Source organism: Kryptolebias marmoratus, linkage group LG24, assembly GCF_001649575.2.
Source record: "Kryptolebias marmoratus isolate JLee-2015 linkage group LG24, ASM164957v2, whole genome shotgun sequence".
Taxonomy (NCBI): Eukaryota; Metazoa; Chordata; class Actinopteri; order Cyprinodontiformes; family Rivulidae; genus Kryptolebias; species Kryptolebias marmoratus.
In genome coordinates, this window is record NC_051453.1 from 15,526,690 (window position 1) to 15,547,098 (window position 20,409).

The 20,409-nt window shown below is 38.8% G+C and overlaps 1 protein-coding gene across 1 annotated transcript in view; it reads left to right on the plus strand.

Annotated features, from left to right (window-relative positions):
• The window catches only part of ncanb (neurocan b), a 149,123-nt gene extending 129,999 nt beyond the window's left edge, over nucleotides 1-19,124 (plus strand). Inside the window, exons 12-16 of the mRNA XM_017407272.3 lie at nucleotides 2,196-2,354; nucleotides 5,182-5,264; nucleotides 5,473-5,617; nucleotides 14,744-14,926; nucleotides 17,155-19,124. Of these exons, the coding sequence (XP_017262761.1) occupies nucleotides 2,196-2,354; nucleotides 5,182-5,264; nucleotides 5,473-5,617; nucleotides 14,744-14,926; nucleotides 17,155-17,291 (707 nt within the window). The 3' untranslated portion in view covers nucleotides 17,292-19,124. The remainder of the gene's footprint in view (nucleotides 1-2,195; nucleotides 2,355-5,181; nucleotides 5,265-5,472; nucleotides 5,618-14,743; nucleotides 14,927-17,154) is intronic.
• The last annotated feature ends 1,285 nt before the right edge of the window (nucleotides 19,125-20,409 follow it).

A 20,409-nucleotide genomic window follows, 5' to 3' on the forward strand; every position in this document is an offset into this window, starting at 1 on the left:
TCCCATCTGGTACTTTTCCATGTCAGTGTTTTTCCATTCTCCTCGTGGAGAGCCGCTTCCTGGATTTCATGACATCATCTCATCATGTGTTCTCTATGATCTGCTATTATCCTTTACATTGTTTCTGGGCTCTGAACTCTGGTAAAAACAAACTTCTTGGTCTTACATTTTATATAACTTTTATATAACATTTTATATAACTTCACAGCATACAGTACTTAATAATTACCAGTAAGTCTGGTAAAAAAAAATCTCAGTTTTTGTCATAGTGCAAGTGAAATGTGAGAAAATATTAAAACTACAAAGTCAGCTGTTCATAAATGTCTGGTAAAAAAAGAGGTTGTCAACACACATTGCTAATTGATAAATACCTCATTTAATGAGTCTGGTTTTAAGAGTTATTGTCTGTAGTTTTAGCAACACAGAAAACCTTGAAATGGGAAGTTCCTCGGAGATACAAAGCAACGTAATCTGCACACATTGACTTTGTTTGTGTAATTCTCTTTATTAAAAGTTTATAGGGTTAAACAGAGATTAAAGCGCACTGATAATGCTACACAGACATGTGTCCTAAAAAGGCAAATACTCTCCAAAAATAGTTCAGATCTTTTGAAGTGTTATTCTCTGGAAAGGTTATGAATAATTAATATCTTATCTGTTGTGAATAGCACTTTGAATGACCTCGGTTTGGAGAATAAAAGTTTAACTCCCACCAAACTGACAAGCTAACAACCAGTGCCAGCGAGGCCAAGATCAAAGCGGACTGCTGAGGTCTTAAAACAACTTCTAATTCTTAAAGTTCAGAACAGTTCATGCAAATTGTTGGACTTTTTTTAATAGATTTTTAAATTGCCATCAATTTCATATCATATGGACATTTCTCTGAAAATATTGATATCCCTGCAGGAAGTGCCCCAGGCTGCACTGGAAGTGCTACAGCTAGCTGCAGTCTCTGCTATTTGTGCTTGCAAATAACCATAAAACTCTCTATAAATAACCGTGTAATGTAAAAATCCACACCTTTATTGTCAAACATAACAGAGACACCATTTTTAAGCGCATATTCTTACTGTAACTTGTTGAACTCAGTGGGGTTTTCTTCCTCCCTGTCGGTGAGTTGGTCACCTGTAGTTTGCCTACAGCTCATGTGGAGGCTGAGTGGGACCTAATGTGGCTTCACTTGAGTTAAAGTAGTGCCACAATGACCCAATCTGTTCCACTTTTTGAAATTATGTCATCCTGGTTCACACACTGCAGCCTAAAAGGCCCTAAACAACACGCAGAGTATCAAAAATGCACACTTTTTGAGGTCCTTATAGATGAAACTTTTTACAGTGGACTACTTTACCCTCTTCCACTTTCCACTCCTTTCCACTCATACCTTCCATGACCAAAACAGGATCTCTCTGCATGCTAAGCAGCCCCCCATATGGCCCAATTTATGCTGCCAAAATTACTGGTGTCACTTCCCATTTGTTGTGGTGGAAGCTGAGTCCATTTTCCTGATCTCCGTACAGTTGAGAGGGAAGAGGAAAAGGGCACGGCAGAGGGTGAGCATGGGGAGAAACTGAATGTGGCTGACAGATAAACTACATCAACTACATACGCACACGTTGACGTGTAAAGCCGAAAGCCGCGCACACTTCGCGTTTGGTGTGCATGCGGTGACACATAACCTCCAGAGAGATGAAGAAGGAGGGAGAAGATGAGAGAGATGAAGGAAAAGAAGCAGGATGGGATAGAGATATGGATGTGCTGACAGGACTGTGACGAGGCTTAATTACCAAGCGAGCGCTGCACACTGGAAGCCATTTCTAAGAATTGTTGTTATTTGAATAGATTAAAACTTCTTTTCACGGGACTAAGCTGTCTCGCTGCCAGCCTACTGCTGCGGTGGATTAAAAGTCAAATCAAAGAGGAAAAACACAGAGATGGAGGTGCAGAAGCAGAGGGGTGGGGGTGTCACAGAGCACACTTCAGGCTGAGTGGTGCAACGAGGGGAAAAGAGTAGCAGAAGAGGAGATGTATCAGGTCAATCTTTGCTGCAAAACAAGAGGAACAAGTCCATTACTCTTTTTTTTAAAAAACACTACAAGAATAATGATCTCTTTCTTTTAAGTTCTAAATCAGGCTCTCTCCTGTGCAGCACAATGTGGATGCTTACCGCTTCTTCACTCTTTTATCTCCCTGTGCAGACACTGAGGGCTGCGAGCACTCGTGGAGGAAGTTTCACGGCCACTGCTACAGATACTTCAGCCGCCGCCACACCTGGGAGGACGCAGAGAAGGACTGCAGGGAGCACAGCGGCCACCTGGCCAGCATCCACAGTGCAGTCGAGCAGAACTTCGTCAGAGGTGGGTGGAAGACGCACAGCCCTCACAGACGGAGTGTTTTGTTTGATCCAGGAAGCCTAATGTTAGTTAGGGAGATTCGTTTTCTAATGATATTGTTAGGGCTCTTAACAAAAGAAAAAGCTACAGAAGGTTATTTATGATTATAAAATCAGAGTAGTTAATGTTTTAATGGCCCCAAATTGGATCTAAATTTAAAATCTCAGGTCAGTTCAGCATATCTAAAAGAAAATTGATAAGAGTATTTATTTATTCTTACCTCATTTAAACACACAGATTCCCCAAAATATCTTGAGAAAAAGAATTATTATCTTCACGCTCTGTTTTCTTAACTAATTAAATAAATCAATTTTAGCGTCTAACACAGAGTTTGGTGTCAAACAAACTTTGTCAGATGAGAAAACATGTCAAATAAATTGAGATTAAACGGTCTTACTACATTTTCACACTTGCACGAGCTAATTAGAGAATTTTTTTTGAAAAGTTTGTGCTTAAAAACAATCTTTAATGTGCAGCCACTGTAATGTTTTCTGTGTTCTTTCTTCTTGTTAGGAGAAAAAGTAGCTGGGATTCGAGTGTAACTACATTTACAGATATAAAACCAAGCATGAGGCCGTATTGCAAGTAAATCCCAAAGAGCCGAAAACACATTATAACTCAATAACTCCAAGCAAAACTGTGACTTTAAAAAAAACTACTTTTCTGACTTCACATCTGTCTTTATGAGTCAATAAATAGCTTATGACACCTATATTTACCACTTACTTATAACATTTCCTATAAAAGAACAAAAAAAAGGCACTGAGTGAAAAGTAATTTTCTCCCCGTACCAACATCCTCTGCTGAGCATGGCTTGTGCTGCTGCTGGTTTATATTTATCCTTACTCTACTTTATTATTAGCATACTTTGTGATGACACATTCATGCTTTATGTATGTTGCATAACCCAGTGATGAATGTCAGTGTGAAACAGCTGTGAACAGCAATTGAAGGCAGCCATTTATTATGCTTCCCTTTGTAAAAATAACAACCTTTAGAGCAAAGTTTCTTCATCTAGCTGCATAAAAGTCTATTGTCATTGCTTGGTACGACACCATTACCCTCAATTTGACCTAACTGGACCTCTTTTTGCTTTTTATATTGCAGATAGTATCTCCTTAACATGATGGCAGTGTCAGGGCATAAAACTTCCCTGTGTGCAAAGTGCTCACTGCACTTTGTGAATTTTTGACACACACAGAGTCTTTCACTATCTTCTTAGGGGGGAACATAACTGCACGCTACAGCACTCACATTCAGTCAGTGGAGAATAAAATAAGCCAGCTGGTAAATCCCTGCTGTCAGTTTATAAACATGCTCATGGATTAAGCATTTATGCACATGGATCTGTGATTTTTGTACATAGAGAGGATTTCCTTCTCTGTTTTGTGATCTGTGGTTACAGATTTTTGCTCTGTGATTTCCAAATAACTTTTCTATTCAGAAGAAAAAACAGGGAATTAGCTACAGTGTGTGCTGCAGTTTTGCTGTGAAAAAGCGCTTTAGGTTCTGATGAAGGTATCTGTTATAAAACGTTCAGCATTGGTTGCTCTCGTGTTCCTCCTTGTAACAAGTCTTAACTTAAATCACGTGGTGAACAACTTCCATATGTTCAAGACTTGTGAATAAGTAAGGTAAAGCCAGTATTTCTTTTTTTGTTGTTGTTGTTTTAGTTCCATTAAATTTAAATGGATTTAATCTTATACTGCAACCAGCCTACAGGGGCCACACATCCTGTTTTGGAATCAACTTCCACCTTACATTTTTGTGTCTGTACTGTACAACGATGAATAACATATGATATTGTGCTGTATGGTCTTGTATTATACATGTAGTAAATTCATGTTTAATTAATACTTGATTATTTGCTAACATAAAACTAATGATTTTTACCAAAATTAAAGAATGAAACCTTCCTAAACTCGTTCATTGAAATGCAAGCTTCTACATGCTCTCATCGAAGACTGTATGGCCACAGAAGAGCAGTTAATTAGTGCCACTCAGCGTTAAAATGCTAATGCACATTTGGTTTTTCTTTGGTGCCTTGTATTCCTTTAATTCTTTAATCAAATCTTTTTGCCTCCCAGCAACTCTGCACTGCCTCTCGTCTTGTAATAACACCAGATCACCTATAGCAAGAGCCTGTAATTGTCAGCCCACTTTCCGTCTCAGGCAGACACCAGCACTGTACCATCCATCTAGTGCTCATCGTTCTTTTACATGGTCAGAGTTAGCGAAAAAATGTTCCGTTTCCAAGAAAATGGATGTCTCCACCCCTGCAATAAAGGGATCAGAGCCATTAGTAAGATTAATGAGCCTAGTAATGATGTTAATCATTACCATGATTCAAATTTTAATACATCAAGTGTGTGCAGGCACTCGCACTCCCACACACATAAATGAGTTTAAGCCAAAACACCTTCTGGGAAATTTCCTTTTACACAAACAAAAAGCAGACACAGTATGTTTCTGTTATTGTTCGTCTCTCAGCTGCAGACAATTTGGAAAACTGTCAGTCAATACCATCAAGTCACCCTCAAGTAAAATAGACATTTTATCCAAAAGATTGTGCGGCTTGACTGAATATACTCAGTGAAATTAGTTTTTTTTTTGTTTTTTTTTTTTTATTTGGACAATGAAACTATGCATTCCTCAGGTACTGAACAAAACAAATAATAAAAATCAATCCATTAAGCAGGTCATGAAAAAGGTAAGACATGAGTTTCAAGTCCGATCTACATGTAGTCTCCCTTTATTTCATCTATTACTTCCTGTGTTCCATGTGACTCAGGTCTGAGCCATGACAACACCTGGATTGGTCTAAATGATCGAACCGTGGAGGATGACTTTCAGTGGACAGACAAGACTGACCTGGTGAGGAGATTCACAGTGTATTTGTCTTTTTAGCAGTTTTGTTTAAACCTGGTGGGTTTTAAAGTAATTAGAGAAACTGTGTATATTTGATGGGGCTTTGTGCTCAGTTCCGATCACAAAATATGTACTCTCTGTGATTTTTATGCACTTATTATAGCAAGCAGGGTTGATCTCTCAGGTTCTTTTTTGTGTGTGTGTATGCACCTAGCAATATGAAACCTGGCGGGAAAACCAGCCAGACAACTTCTTCGCTGGAGGCGAGGACTGCGTGGTTATGATCGCTCGTGAGAACGGCAAATGGAACGACGTACCGTGCAACTACAACCTGCCCTACGTCTGCAAGAAAGGAACAGGTGAGAGGACAGAAAAGAACTGCACGGTCTAAAAATGGAAAAGTAATTGAGATGACTTTCACAGAAATTGTAGGGACAGTGCACTGTGGGATATGAAAGAGCGCCCAAAAAAATGAACTGAGATAAAACAGTTTAAAAAGTGAGACTGAAAATTTGGACTGAAGGAGAAAGATACACTTCTTTGGTCTGAAACAGCTTTTAACGAAAAGAATCAGAGGCAATACAAGCTTTCTTGAGGCACTATTTGGATACATCAACTCACAGGTGAGGCAGCCCATTTCTGTTAAGTAACAGGGACAGCGTATGTACCTTGAGGTGAATTTAAAACCCCCGACTGTGTCATATTTCACATTATACACATGTCCCAAGTGGGAGGAACAGATTAACACCAATCCTCTTCAATCATTCCACGTTCAGCTCTTCAGAGTCACACTTGTCCCTTCTCTCTCATCATCAGCCTGCATGAACTTAAGGGTAGTTTTCCACACGCTGCCCTGTAGCAATTGTCAAATGTTCCGCATGAGTGAGGTGAAACAGAGCTCCACCAAACCTGGTCAGCAGTGCCTGCTGCCCTGCATGGTCTCGATGTCTCCCTGCTCCAACACACCTGATTTAAATTATTGAGTTGTGCTCTGAATGTGTCATCAAGTCCTGCGGAAGCCTGTTAATGACCAGCAGGGAACGTCTCAAACATGCAGGCCAGTGGGCCCCGAGGACCAGGGGTGGGGGAGCGCATCTCGAGACAAATAATCTACAGCAGAGAAGGAAAAGGCAAAACTTTTTTGTTCCGGTTGGCTTCCAAAGTTTGCTGGAAACACTTTTGTTATCTTTCTATCCCTTGTTGCAGCTGGCCCCCTCTCTGCACTTCAGTTTAGGCCACTGCTTGCTCCTCTGAGAGCCTATTAGAGCTTATTTTTTTGCCACCTGCTTGCATACAGGTCAGGCTTATGACCGATGGCAAGAAGACAGGCATATTAATGGCTAGGTGGAGTTTAGCAAACTGGTTTATGGAAATGTTGGGGCACAAGAAGACACTGGTGGCTGCATTGTGAAACCTTACCCCAGAGCTTTGAATAAATTAGAGGCTACATTTATTCAAATGGGTCATCACTGTCAAGAGTGAAACTTTGGAACTTTAAACAAACTAAGCAGTTTCACAATTGGATAAACCTAGTAAATGGACATTCTCATATATAAGCTCACTAATAAAATGATCTTTTTCTTCATCTTAGCATTCTGATCAAATCAAAAACTTGATCAATGCAAATGCTGAAATTAGATTCTAATAAATGCAATAAACAACCAACATAAGTGCTACTCCCAGGCCTAAACAGATGATAGAGAGCAAGTCAGGTAGGGAGTAAACACAGAAAACACTCTGGAGGAAAGCTGTAGGATCATTATTAAGCCCTGGCTCCCTTGGACTGTGACAGGAGAGGGCAAACTGATAGAGTCATGGAGTGAACAAACATGCCTAATATCCCATATGAGTGTGTGTGTGTGAGGGGGGAGGGGAGGGGGGGGGGGTCCTATTTGGTTGCATTTTTAGTCTTTACCTTTTTTTTTCAGGGAAGAAAAAACAACAACAAAAAAGAAAATGTAAGCCTTCAACAGTTTTATCTTCCCTTGGATTTTTATCACAAGCACAATAATGAGGAAGAAATCTCAAAAGGATGCCTACAGTACGGTCTTGTGAATTCCTGCAAGATTCGGGAAGAATTCCTCGTTTTCAGCATTCTGCTTTGCTTTTGCAGAGCGTAATTGGCCGTGGCAGATAATTTGACTAAAAATATGTAAATGGTGTATTTATTGGGTATTTTTAACATTTCATATTACAGTTTTACAGAGAGGAAAAAAAAATCAATCAAAGGGGCAGCAACTAATTGGTAAAGTTTTTCTCTAAATTTGTCCCAGAAAAGGGCCTCAAAGTAAAAGATCTCAAAGGTCTTTTTGATAGTCATTATGATAATTTAAGCAAATTACGTCTGCTTTACAGAGGGGAGAACATTACTTATGTCGCCCAGAGTAACAAATGCGTCTCCCGAGGCAGCCCTGTGTTATTCCTGTATGAAAGAAAGCTATTTCCTTCACGAGCAAGGTGTTGCAGCACCTCTGATGCACGCTGTCACAAGTCCCCGGCATCCAGCCCACCTCTGACCTCAATCAGTCTGCTGCAATCAGCAGCATCTTTTCATCTTCTTCCTTTTCCCTCATCAGCCTCTTTTTCCCTCTAAGTAACCTCATGTACTGTCTTGTCCTATCAGTGGAGTTCGTCAGCGCCATGCTGAGAGTGTTGGGGATGACTTTCACCCACTTGTGCACCAAATTAGAGCTCAATATCTGTGTTATATCCATTTTTGTGTTTACTAATGTGGCCATCTTGATTGTGGTTGACTCCAAAAGTTAATCAGTTGTAGATGTCTATCTAGTGACTGTCTTCTGAGAGTTTCATTAAAATTCATCCACTGGCTCATGAGATGTTGCTAATGGTACAGACAAATGAACAAACACACACACAGACACGAGCATTATAACATTATTGTCTTTTAGCTTTGTCGGCGAGAAAAAAAAATATATTTTAGAGATTTTAAAGCTGAGCTGATAGGTACACAGCTAAAACAGAATTTTAAGTTGCAAAACTTGCAGGCAAAGCGGTAGAAAAATATTTTGAAACATTCATATACTAACCGTATGAAAAGGAGGATGTTTTATTCCTGGATAAACATTTTCGGATAAATGGAAAAACTGATTGCACTGATCCACTTTCGCATATTCATTTGCCTAAATGGTCAAGTTTTCATTTGCTCTAAGCTCCTCCTGCTTGGATTTCAAAACAATTACCTGAAAGTTTGAAATTATATCCCCATTGTTCACAGAATATTACAAACAAGAGGATGTAAGCTCATTAAGCACTGCGTTGTCTGCAGACACTCTGAGCGCTTTGGGAGATGATTTGCTGTTCGTGGTGCCTTACGCAGCAAATGTGCCTATTGTTGTGTAATGTGATCATTATGTACTACACAGTAACCAGGTATTTCTGAAAAGTATTTTATAAAAAAAAGAGGGAAGCATTCTTCACTTTGAATCACCTGCTAAAATTTGAGTGTGAGGTCTGTATTGAACAGCTGATAGGTTTTTAGAATGAATTCAAAGATTTCTCTGCTGCTTGGAAAGGGTTATAAATATTTCCAAAAATGATTAATTGTAACTGGAAAAGAAGTAGGCATTTCTCAATACGCTCAGATAGTTGTGCTCCCTTGAAGAAGACGTAAGCAGCAGCTAAATGCAACTGTGCTGCAGTTTACTTCATAGCTCATTTACAGTAGAGAGCATGACAGATGTGAGAACAACATGCTGAGATGAAATACCTAAACGTTTTAGAAAAAATAGCCAGGTATAGAAAATGCTTTTTAGTTCTAGCTATACCCTTCCCTCTTTATGGGCTTTTATGGGGTTCAAAAGTCCTCCGGGAAGGCAGCGGGAAAATGACTTGCAGGTCGTGGGAGAGGATGTGAGAAAGCATAAATTAGCTTTGTGAAAAGGAATCTGGCTGACCCACTAAACTATGCAACTCACCGGAAAAAAAAAAAAAGAAAAAAATCAATGTTTTGAGAAACTAGATCAGTTCAGAATGAGATGCCCCTTTTGTTTAAACAGCAAGGAGCTAAAGCCAAGATGTGCTTCGTTTGGCTTAAGACAGGAAACGAGATAACAGAAAACTTTTCTCTCTTAAAAATAGGCTTTCTATTTGAACATGTTCATTTAAAAAAAAAAAAAAACCCTCTTCAAATCTTACATGCGTCGTAGAAAAAACTGATTGAAGACTTAGGGAAGCTCATTGTCTTTATGTGTTTTAATTCCCTGCAGAGAGTGAGCAAACACTTCAGAGTCATCGCAGGTCGCTGCGAAAATGAAGCTGAAAAATGAGCTAACAGCAGAGATTCTTTAGTACTGTTTGAGGAAGTCAGTGACCTTTTCGCTCACTAAAATAGACACATGTAGGTAAAGTCTGAGCCAGACTTGTCATAACAAGTTTAAGTTGACATTTATGCTTCTGCGTACAGTTAAACAGGGATTCCGTGTTGTTTTCTGTCCTATGAAACCTTTTATTAATGAGCTAAACTCTATTTTAACAATACTTCTCACTTTTCAGAGACGCACATAATGTTTTAATGATGTCTCTATTTCAGTTAAAGGAGGTTTACCGTTTCAGCCGGTCTTGTTGTAAAGTCTTCTTGGACTCCCAGATCTCAACATTATCGTTTTTTCCATAATTCTTTACAAAATAATTAAACAGCTGCTATTCCTAAGAACACTAACCTTTCTTCTGTCTGTCCTGTTTTCTGCTATCCAGTGAGTATTTACAAAGCTTTGGAGTATGCAAATTTTCTTAATCATAAAAGTTAAAAAGTCTATACAAGCTAATCAAACTTATATAATAACTTACATCTTTATAGGGTGTTAAATTTTTGCATGGATGAACATGAAGGCACAAACAGGCAGAAAGTAACTTCTTTTTGTTAATTAAAGTCTGGGTCCCCAAAAAAACAATGTACAATAAACCCCTTAAAATGTTAAAAACAAAGTTTCATCTTTAGGTTTATGGCTGTTGGAGATCAGATTATTGTTGACTTCAGCAGGTTTTCATCTGGCTTTGTAAAACACAAAGCGTCACGAGGATCAAAACAAAATTTTAGTCAACTAAAGGGTCCACATTTTATTTTTTAAAACTGATATTTTTCCCTCTGTTTAAACAAAATGCAGAAAGTTCAGCAAAAATGCAGAAATACTCATGCTGCACCACTATGTGGAGATATCAGTATTACCAAAAGGAAGAAGAATTTGAGCACAACTTGAGTTTTCCTTTTTTTTAACAATGTTTATTTCCTGTCAAAAATTAACATTTTCAACACACATGTAAAGTTTATCAAAGACAATGGAGGCTAAATGTAGAAAATGTATAAAAATGGCACCAATTGTGATGTTATCATTCACCTTAATATTACAGTAGATGCCCAATAACACGACAAACAGGCTAATGTGCGACGCAGGCCACAACATCATCATTTTCTCAAAATCTTAGTTTGGGAAGAAAACACAAATACACCTAAACTAGAGTTAAGTCTCCATTTTAGCACACTTTAGAAAATGACAGTAGCATGTTGCTTTGCATGCCAGAGTTTTAAGCAAAGATTTTGCACAATCCATTAGAGTATTTTTTGTGAATGACTCTCAGCTACTTCCACTTCAAATTTTAGCTCAATGTCGTTAAAAATGACTCAATTGTTGGTATGGTTGTGTTTTCGAAGGTCAGTTAGCTGTGGAAGGTTGTAATTGTAGATATACATGGGATCATTACTTCTTGAGATTATCATTAAAATCCATGTAGCGATTCGTAAAATATTTTGCTAACAGACACATACTCCCACACAGGCAATTATATGATTGCCTACACAATAAAATCGTGATTTTTCACACCTCAAACATTGTTTTTGTCAAGTTTTATTAGTACGTTATAGCTGTCACCAACAACTCTCATATGGACAAAATGTTGCTGTATTTTTAAAATAAAAAATAAAAATGTCCATATCTCCTGTCTCAATATGAGTCTTTCTCCCAGACGCCTTGCACCGCTCATTGTTTTCTGTCATCATTGTCAGTAGTTGTGTGGATGCTTTGAGGCCATGGGGGGAAGCTGGAAAAAGTCAGCATCAAGCTTTCTGCAGCTCTTTTCCCCCTCCTGTACCTCACACTGACGATCCCCTGACACACACACATAAAAGGACAGATAACGCCTCAAGTGGCTCACTGCACACATTTACATTTACACACTTGTATTTAAGCAGTTAAAGTCAAAGACTGAGCGGTACCTTCAGTGTAAAGTACTTTCTCAGGAACATATTTATTGACTTTTCTAAGGTGTAGATTTTTTTATTCCCACTGGTATCCCTCAATATCCTTTAGTCTTTAAGCTACAAAGACCTTTTCTGACTTTATGAGTCTCCTATAAATTGTTGCTCTATTGGCTTCTTCTGAGTTTAGTGACATTTTCTTTTATCCTTCTTTTAGTACATCCGACTTGTCTTGTTCTCTCTCTGAAGAAAGGATTCAACAGCAAAACAAATGGAAACAGCAAATGGAAAATTACTTTTTTAGCTTTTCATTTGTGTTGAGTTGGTGAACTCTTCCATTCTTCCTATTTTTCACCCACAAGACATTATTCCACTGGAAATGTTAAGTTAAACCTTTTATCTGAATTAACAGCATTGCTTATTAGGGATTCAAACAGCATCAGGACAAAAACAAGGGAATTTGAAAAACGTGTTCTGATTGTTAATTCGGTCCTCTTGTGATTGCTTTTAGGTCTGAGGTGCATGCATTTACAACCCCAATTGCAAACAGTTGGGACATAGTGTAAAATGTAAATGAAAACAGAATGCAGTGATTTGCAAATCTCATAAGCCTATGTGTTATCCACAATAACACAAACCCTAAGAAACAGCTGAAGATGCATTTTGCAACTAATTACGTTAATTGTCAACAGGTCAGTAACAGGACTGGGTATGAAAAGAACATTTGTTAGGCTGAATCTTTCAGAACTGAAGTTGGATAGACAGTTCACCAGTTTGCATAAAACTGTGTGTAAAAATAGAGGAAGAATTTCAGAATAATGTTCCTCAATGAAAAATTGGAAAGACTAGAATACCCCATCATCAACAGGTCATAATATCAAAAGATTTGAAGAATCTGAAGAAATCTTTGAGCTCAAAGACTGAAAGTCAGGCCCTCAGGCAGCAATGCATTAATCCTCCCCTGGCCTTCAGGTCAAATTGACCCGAAGTTACAAGGGTTTCTCTACATCTCTTTCTCTCTCTCTCTCTCTCTCTCTCTCTCTCTCTCTCTCTCTCTTGGGCTTCAGGAGGGTTAAAAACAGCTCTGATTTTGTTCTGGACATCGCTGCATGGGCTTAGGAACACTTCCACAAATCACTGTCTGTAAACACAGCTCGCTGTACCATCCAAAAATGATGGTTAAGCTCTATCAGGCAGAGAAGAAGTCAGATGTGAACACCATCCAGAAATGCTGCTGTCTTCTCTGGGCTAAAGCTCATTTAAAATGGACTGAGGCAGAGAGGGAAATTGTTTTGTGGTCAGACGAATCAAACTTTGAAAATCTTTTTAGAAACCCAAAAGATCACGTCCTCCAAACTAAAGAGAAAATGGACCACCTAGCTTGTTATCAGAACACAAAAAGCCTGCCTCTCTGGTGGTATGGGGGTGCATTAGTGCCTATGGCTTAGCCAGCTTACACATCTTGAAAGGCACCTTCAATGCAAGGTGCCTTTCAAGATGTGTAAGCTGGCTAAGCCATAGACACTAATGCACCCCCATACTGTCCTGCCTGCAGTCCTAATCTAATTGAAAACATTTGATGCCTCATGAAACAAAAGAATCCAACAAAAAATATCCAGGACTGTTGAGCAGCTAGAATCCTCCATCAGACAATAACGGGACAACATTTGCTCTAAAACCTCCGGCAGCTGCTCTCCTCAGTTCATACATGTTTACAGACTGTTGTGTAAAAGAAGAGGGGATGCGTTACATGGGAAAAGTGTTGAGATGTGTTGCTGCCATCAAATCCAAAATTACCTTGTTTTTTCCTGAAGGGATACAATTTCTTAGTGTAAACATCTGATATGTTTTCTATGTTCTATCATGAATAAAATATGGGTTCGTGAGATTTGCAAATTATTGCATTCTGTTTTTAATTAAATTTTACACAACATCCCATCTTTTTCAGAACTGGGTTGTAATTTATAGATGAAAGCTGCAGCAGTGTTAGATGATCACAATAAAAGAACCCTTAATGTGAAAAACGATTTGTCAGATTTTAGATTTCTACCAGAAAGGTTAAGAGCTGGAGTCAAGTTTGTTTGATAAATGGATGTTTCAGATGGATGTTGGGGGAAAAAAAGACTAAATTGTGTTCAAAGTTGACAACTACAGAGAAAAAGAAAAACTTCAAGAAGGCATTATTGCTATAATTTAAATCCTAACCAGCCATACAATGTGTTTGCATTAACAAATGATAATCAGTATGAATATGTTGGGTGTCAGCAGCAGGACTGCCGGCTAAGAATTCAGAGCACATTTACCGACGCTGGTGGAGAGCACTGAAGTGCTTCCCTGCGGCTTTTCCATCCTGTCAGTCTCTGAATTGAGTGTCAGTCTTCTCTCCTGCAGCTTCTGTAAACATTTTCTTTATCCTGCCTCCACTCTTTACATGTCAGAAGTTTGACTCTGACAGGTGCCCACTCACTCTCAGACACATTTTGCTATCCTGCAGTCACTAAATCCACATATTGATTTTTTTTTTCTTTCTTTCTGTAAGGTGTAGTTCTAATAGCGTTTTTTTGACAAGACCTGTGTGTCGGTGTCATTTCAATTAGCTTACGAACCGAATGTTTTAGTGAAACATGGTTAAAGAGATGGTTAAGATCTTTTGAAAAGGAGTTTTGTGAACAGGTAATATCTTCCCTGTTGCAGATAACTATTGGAATATCCTCAGTTTTTCACAACATGGTTATTATTGCCCGCCGCCAAAAGTGAAAGATGATAAAGTTTTTGCCCATGTATGTGTGAACCAAAATATCTCATAAACCAACTTAATATCTTTTAGAGTCAACCCAATTCAAGATGGCCACCGCAGCTTCTCAACATTACGTACAGCTGCAACTGTAGCACTCTCATTGCAGCCTGGGGCACTTCAAGCATAACAATGCTGCTGAAATAGCTAAACTAACTGCAGTGTAAAAGTTTATGAAGTGGTGTTTGTATGAGATTTGAGATTGTAGATGTTTTAAGGCAGCAACAAATTTGGTCTTGGTCCCTCACAGAATGGCCATTAGCGCATCAATCTGGTCACAATTGAACTCATTTCACCAAATTGAGGCTGTGAAAAGAGCTATCTACAACAGGTAAGATATTAACTGTTCATAACCTTTCTGCAGAACCCTATGTAAACTACTGTAGTTTGAGATATTAAAGGGTGAATCAAACTAAAATTGTAAATAGACAAAAACACAGAAGACACCATAGTTCACATGCTGTTTCTCTGTCTCTACAGTGCTCTGTGGAGCCCCTCCCACTGTGGATAACGCTTTTCTGATCGGTCGAAAGCGCTCCCACTACGACATCCACTCCATAGTGCGCTACCAGTGCGCCGACGGCTTCCTGCAGCGCCACGTGCCCACTGCTAAGTGTCGTGCTAACGGCAAGTGGGACCGACCTAAAATCATCTGCATAAAATGTAAGTGTAGCACAGCGAAGGCTTCGACAGACACGACTTCGAGCTGTATTTTCGTTTGTTTTATTTTTAGCAGGCATGATCACCACTGGTCCAAAACACCAAACCTACTTTAACTGCCCGGAGGCGCTGCTGTCACCATGTGTATTCAGGCTCTCCAGTCCTGCTCTCATTATTAATAATTACAAGCAAAAAGATTACGGTGGAATTAATTCTCCTGGGCTTGCTTAGACGTGATTGGCTATTGTTTGAAGTGCTTCACGCTCAAGGTTGTTTATTTTTTATTCCTTTTTTTAGAATTCTTAAAATAGATTTTTTTTTAAACAGGTTCACACTTTAGAGAATACAATAGAAGTATGCTTAGAAGGCAAATTGTTCAGCCCTTCATGAACTTTATTTTACATGTTAAATAATGCAAAACACTTGCACAAAATAATCAGGTACTTGCTCCGAGAGACCTAAATTATGACATTGCATTGACAAGGCTCCTAAAGTAGAGTTGAGCAGCATCCAAAATATTTTTCTTTTGTTGCACGCCTTCTATCACATGCACATTGGCTTCGTTGAGCTTTAAATAGAAGTCACAGTTCCTAACTCTCATTTGCACATTTTGACAAAACAAAATTTTTCCAGAATTTCTTTACTTCATAGGCAGCAGCGGCTCCTGATCATAAATATTAGGGAGACAGACATTGACTCCTGAATTTGCCTTACATTTTTCTTTTTGAGAAGCTAAGCTATAGGTTGTTTAATATTTGTTTTTGCTGTCTTTTGTGCATAAAGTTGTCGCCTTTTTTTTTTCTCCCTCTCTTTTCCCCCCAGGGTCAAAGTTGTATTATGTGCACCTCGCAGAAACACTCCAGCCTAATAAATAAATCAAAGAGACAAAGGAATATTCTTAATTTTACCTGTGTAAAATAAAACAGACACACGGGTAAACAATTGTGCGTACAGGGCAGCATTCACACACAATGAAAACACAACTTTTTTTCACGCTCCAAATGGCACACACACACAGAAACATCCCACAAGTATTACTGGATATTTAAATATTTAAAAAATTATTTGAAATAATTATGAAAAATATAAAACAGATGCTTTTGCTTCAATCCAAAATCTATTTGCTTTCAGAAGCTTCATAATCAGTAAAATAAGATCCACCTGTGAGCAGTCTAAGAGTAGCTACAGATACAGAAAGTAGAAAAAACTCTTTTCCAAGAAAATGTCTTGTTTAAATTTCCCTTCTGTCCTCAGATTTCTGTTCTTTCTGCTCCAAGTAGCTCGATTTATAATTTATCTCTTACTTTTAGTCTAACAAATGGATATTTAAACAGTAGGTTTTCATATGCACGCCTTGATGAGATCACGAGGTCTAGCATTAGCAGTGGTCATGTCAGTAAACTCATTTCTGCCCCAATGAGACTTCCTGCAGTTCAGATCCCTGCCTTCATGGCAATATGATAAATCTACTGATTAAGGCCGGTGTTGACCTGTTCAATAACTGCAAATAAGAAAGAAATCACCAAAAAAACATCTTAAATTCCATTTAAAATAGTTGGAAAACACACACTGAAAGCTCAGTAATTGGGTAAATAGCATTATTTTTTAGAAGTACCTAATTTTGGGGGGACACCTGCTCGTTTAAACCTGTAGCACAGTTCATAGAACACACAAAGAGTAAATTGAATTCAATACTCAACTATTCGACCCTTGTATTCCACTTCAGTGAGCTCAGAAAGTGTCAGTAGTGATGAAATACTGAACAAGCGTTGCTTCTGTTCAAGCTGACAAAGATGTCATTACTTATGCCTCTTTACTCTGTGGTCTAAATTGTTTTTGTGGCCCGGAGTTATAAATTTGTTATCATTCATTGCAGACGACACATCAGACCAATGCAATTTGACAGCGCAGCCCAGGAACAAGCTCACGTGGAGGATGTGAGTGGGTGGTTAGCTCAGTGCGCCATTGCTAAAAGATCCCAGTCTACACAAAAAGAGATAAAGCAGATTCTCTCGGTGCGTTGGAAACAGCTGAACCATCCACAGAGGATAGCTAGTTTTGACCTTGCTGCGTTTTGATCCCTTCTCCCTGTTTTCACTGCTGTCTGAAAGCCTCCGATACTCATCGGGGATTTATGTCCTCTTTTTCATCATTTCTTCCACTCTTGCGTTTTATCTCGTTTCGTCTCTGACTTTATTACATTGCGCATCCTTTGCTTCTAATGTCACCAGCTCGGCGAGCCCACCGTTACCGGCGCCACCACCATAAGGGGAGGAGGGAGCGCCGGAAGCACAAGAGGCACGGCCACAGAGAGGGGGGCCACCGCGGAGGGGAGCTCAGCCAGGGCCACAACCATGCCCACTTCTGAACCAAAAAAAAATGGACATCCACTTTTGTTTTCATCTGTACTGCAAGCTGCAGTTTGCCTGTCTCCCTGCTGTCCTCATTTCCCCAACTCTCACAACTCTCCGTCCAAATCCCAAACCCCACTTTCCTCCCTTTAGCCCCACCCCTGGCTCTCGGAGGCGACATTAGGCCACTCTGAGGCTTGGCGATGTGCCGCCACGCGTCGCCAGACTATAAGAAACCCTTTGAGTTATTTTTATTTAATTTTTTAACATTTGGCCCTAAATATTCCGTCTTTCATCTACCCTTTTACTTGATCTCCCTTTGAGTTCTTTGAGCCTAAATGCTGACCTGTTTTTGTGAAAGAAAAAAAAAAAAACAACCTTTGAGTTCGACCCTGAACATACTTTGGTAAGAAGTGGTTCATACGAACTGTAAATATGGATGACATCGTTGAAAATGCCGTATCAAAGTCAGACGAGTCAATGATGACGAGTTGTAGTTTTGACTTGAGCCTTTTGTCTATTGAACAGTTATTTTTTACAAATACTCTGTGTTTATTTGCTAACTTTACTGCTTTTGGTTCACCCCTTTGTATGAGACTGTACAAGACTTGTTATTCTGAAATGCTTAATTGATTTTTGGACCAGAGGCAGATGTAATAGAATTATTTGATTGTTAGCGTTGTATTTTTCCTTGTCAGTGTGAGACAGTTACTTTAGATCAGATGATGAAACCCCAGAGGAAAATGGACAGCGCCTCCCATCTTCATTCAGCTTTATCACATCCCACATCAGTCACTCTTCAGATGTGTTGAACCATCTCGCACAGTTCCTGCTGTGTCAAACATCCAATCTGCACGCCTGATGGCAGCTTGTCTCAACTCAGATCAGTAATCACATGTTGGTTATCTCTTTTTTTATCAATCCCGTTGCCAAATGAATGGGAATTATTTAAGATAATATGGGAGGGTCAGCTTCTGTTCCTCCTTTATTTTGGAGTTTAACAACTATTCCAGCGCATTTTACATTTATGTTATACTCACACAAAAAAAAATTGTTAGTCCTTTGCCAAATTGTAAAAAAATGATTGGTGAATTCAAGAGACATTTTAAAAAAATGCATAGACACATATCAATACATAACCACGTTTCTGTAAAATGTGATTCGTCAACACCAGTAAATGTGGTTTTATTGACTTTGATCTACTATGTTTTTGAACAAATCATTACCAACATATACAGTCATGGAAAAAAGAAAGTCCTCCCTGTTTCAGTTCTGGGACTTTACATGTCAGGACATCCCAAACACTTATCTTGTCTTTCCCAGTTAATAATATTATTTAAATCTAACCTTAAGTGTACAAAACCACACAGTGGTACTGAACAAGTCTCGATTCTCTAAAAAAGCACATGGCAGCACAACTTCGTTTTGCAAGCTTTTATTTAAATAAACCGCCAGGTTTCTGGAACAATGTCCAGTGGACAGGAGAGATGTTCTCCCAAGGTGCACAGTGCCATGTTTGGAGAGAAAACCAAATACACCATCTCAGCATCAACACCTCATTCCAACTGTAAAGCATGGTGGTGGAGGGCTGATGATTTAGACTTGTTATGTAGCCAGAAGAGTTGGGCTTCTTGCAGTCATTAAGTCGACCATGGACTCTTCTATAGACCAAAAGGATTTCAGAGTTAAATGTGAAGCCATCTGTCCGACAGCTGAAACTCGAACCACACTGGGTCATGATGGAGCAGAACGATGATCCCAAACTCAGTAGCAAATCTACAACGAAATGTCTGAAAAAGAAAAAAAAAAAAATCAAGGTGTTGCATTGGTCCAGTCTAAGTCCAGACTAACTGAAATGCTGTGAGGTGAGACCTTAAGAAAGCTGTGAACAAACAAATGCTCACAACCCTCAGTGAATGGAAACAATGTAGTAAAGAAGAGTGGGCCAGAGTCCCTCCACAGCCTTTTGAGAGAGTGATAAAGTCATACAGAAAATAAATATTTTGGGTTATTGCAAAGGGAGGTCCTACAAGCTCATTCATTTTGGCTTTGTTTTGTTTAATAAATAATGACAATGAAAGTTACATTTGAAAAATTTTGAATCCAGTAAAGACCAGCTCATGTTTATTATGTCCTGATGCATAAAATCCTATACATAAAAGATGGTGGATGTTCTTTTTTCCCATGACCGTAGCTGCATCCTTACCTTACAAGGCAGCTTGATTGATTAAAAAAATCATCATCATCACAAATAGTGTCTTGCTAAGCTTTAGATTGACCATAAATAAAGCTATCTTAATCTCCTGCATTTGTTTGGGAACAAAAGTTTAAGTTTAGCAGCATGGCTGTCAGAAATGCTAAACTTGGGACTCTAGTAACTACAATTGGATGAAAAAAATGAGGTAGATAGTAAAATATATATAGACAAACATTATTTTCAAATAGGCAAGCACCACATGCCTTCACTGTACTCGTCATCAACAAAAACAGGCAGACAATTCAACCATTCATCAAAACCAGAGGGTATCATATAAAAAAAAAACTCGACCTAATACATTAGGTGCATCTTGCTTAAACCTTGAGTTATTTCTTTTAGACTTGAACCTTCACCTTAATATTCTTTTTTTTTTAGAAAGAGCAGCTGACAGGCTGTTATAATAGTGACATATAAGTTCAGATTTGATGCCTATGAGAAGACATGGCGATATGGAGCAATATTAGCATTCACTGAAGGTTTAGTTCTTGTTTTGCAAATAGAAGTCGTGTCAGTCAGTAAACTTGTCCCAGGGTGTATCAGATTCTTCCTGTTCGTCTAAACTCCTGTTTGTTGTCGCTGAAACAAAGCTGATGAGGCCAGTGAGAGTGAATGGGAAAGCAAAGTTAACGCTTGGACATTACATTCATTTAGTGGAATATACATGAGGGGTTTTGTCTTTGCGAGATCAAAGATAATTTTGTTAATTAAATGAAATATGGACAAAAGGACTGGATGGATTTATTTGGTCAGTAATCAGGGTAACGTAACAAGCCCGATAAAGCTGGATGGGTTGAACATATGACGCGGCAATTAGAGTCATGTTGAAGTCATTAATCAAAGCTGTGCACACAGGGTATGAAGATGATTATGAGGTATAT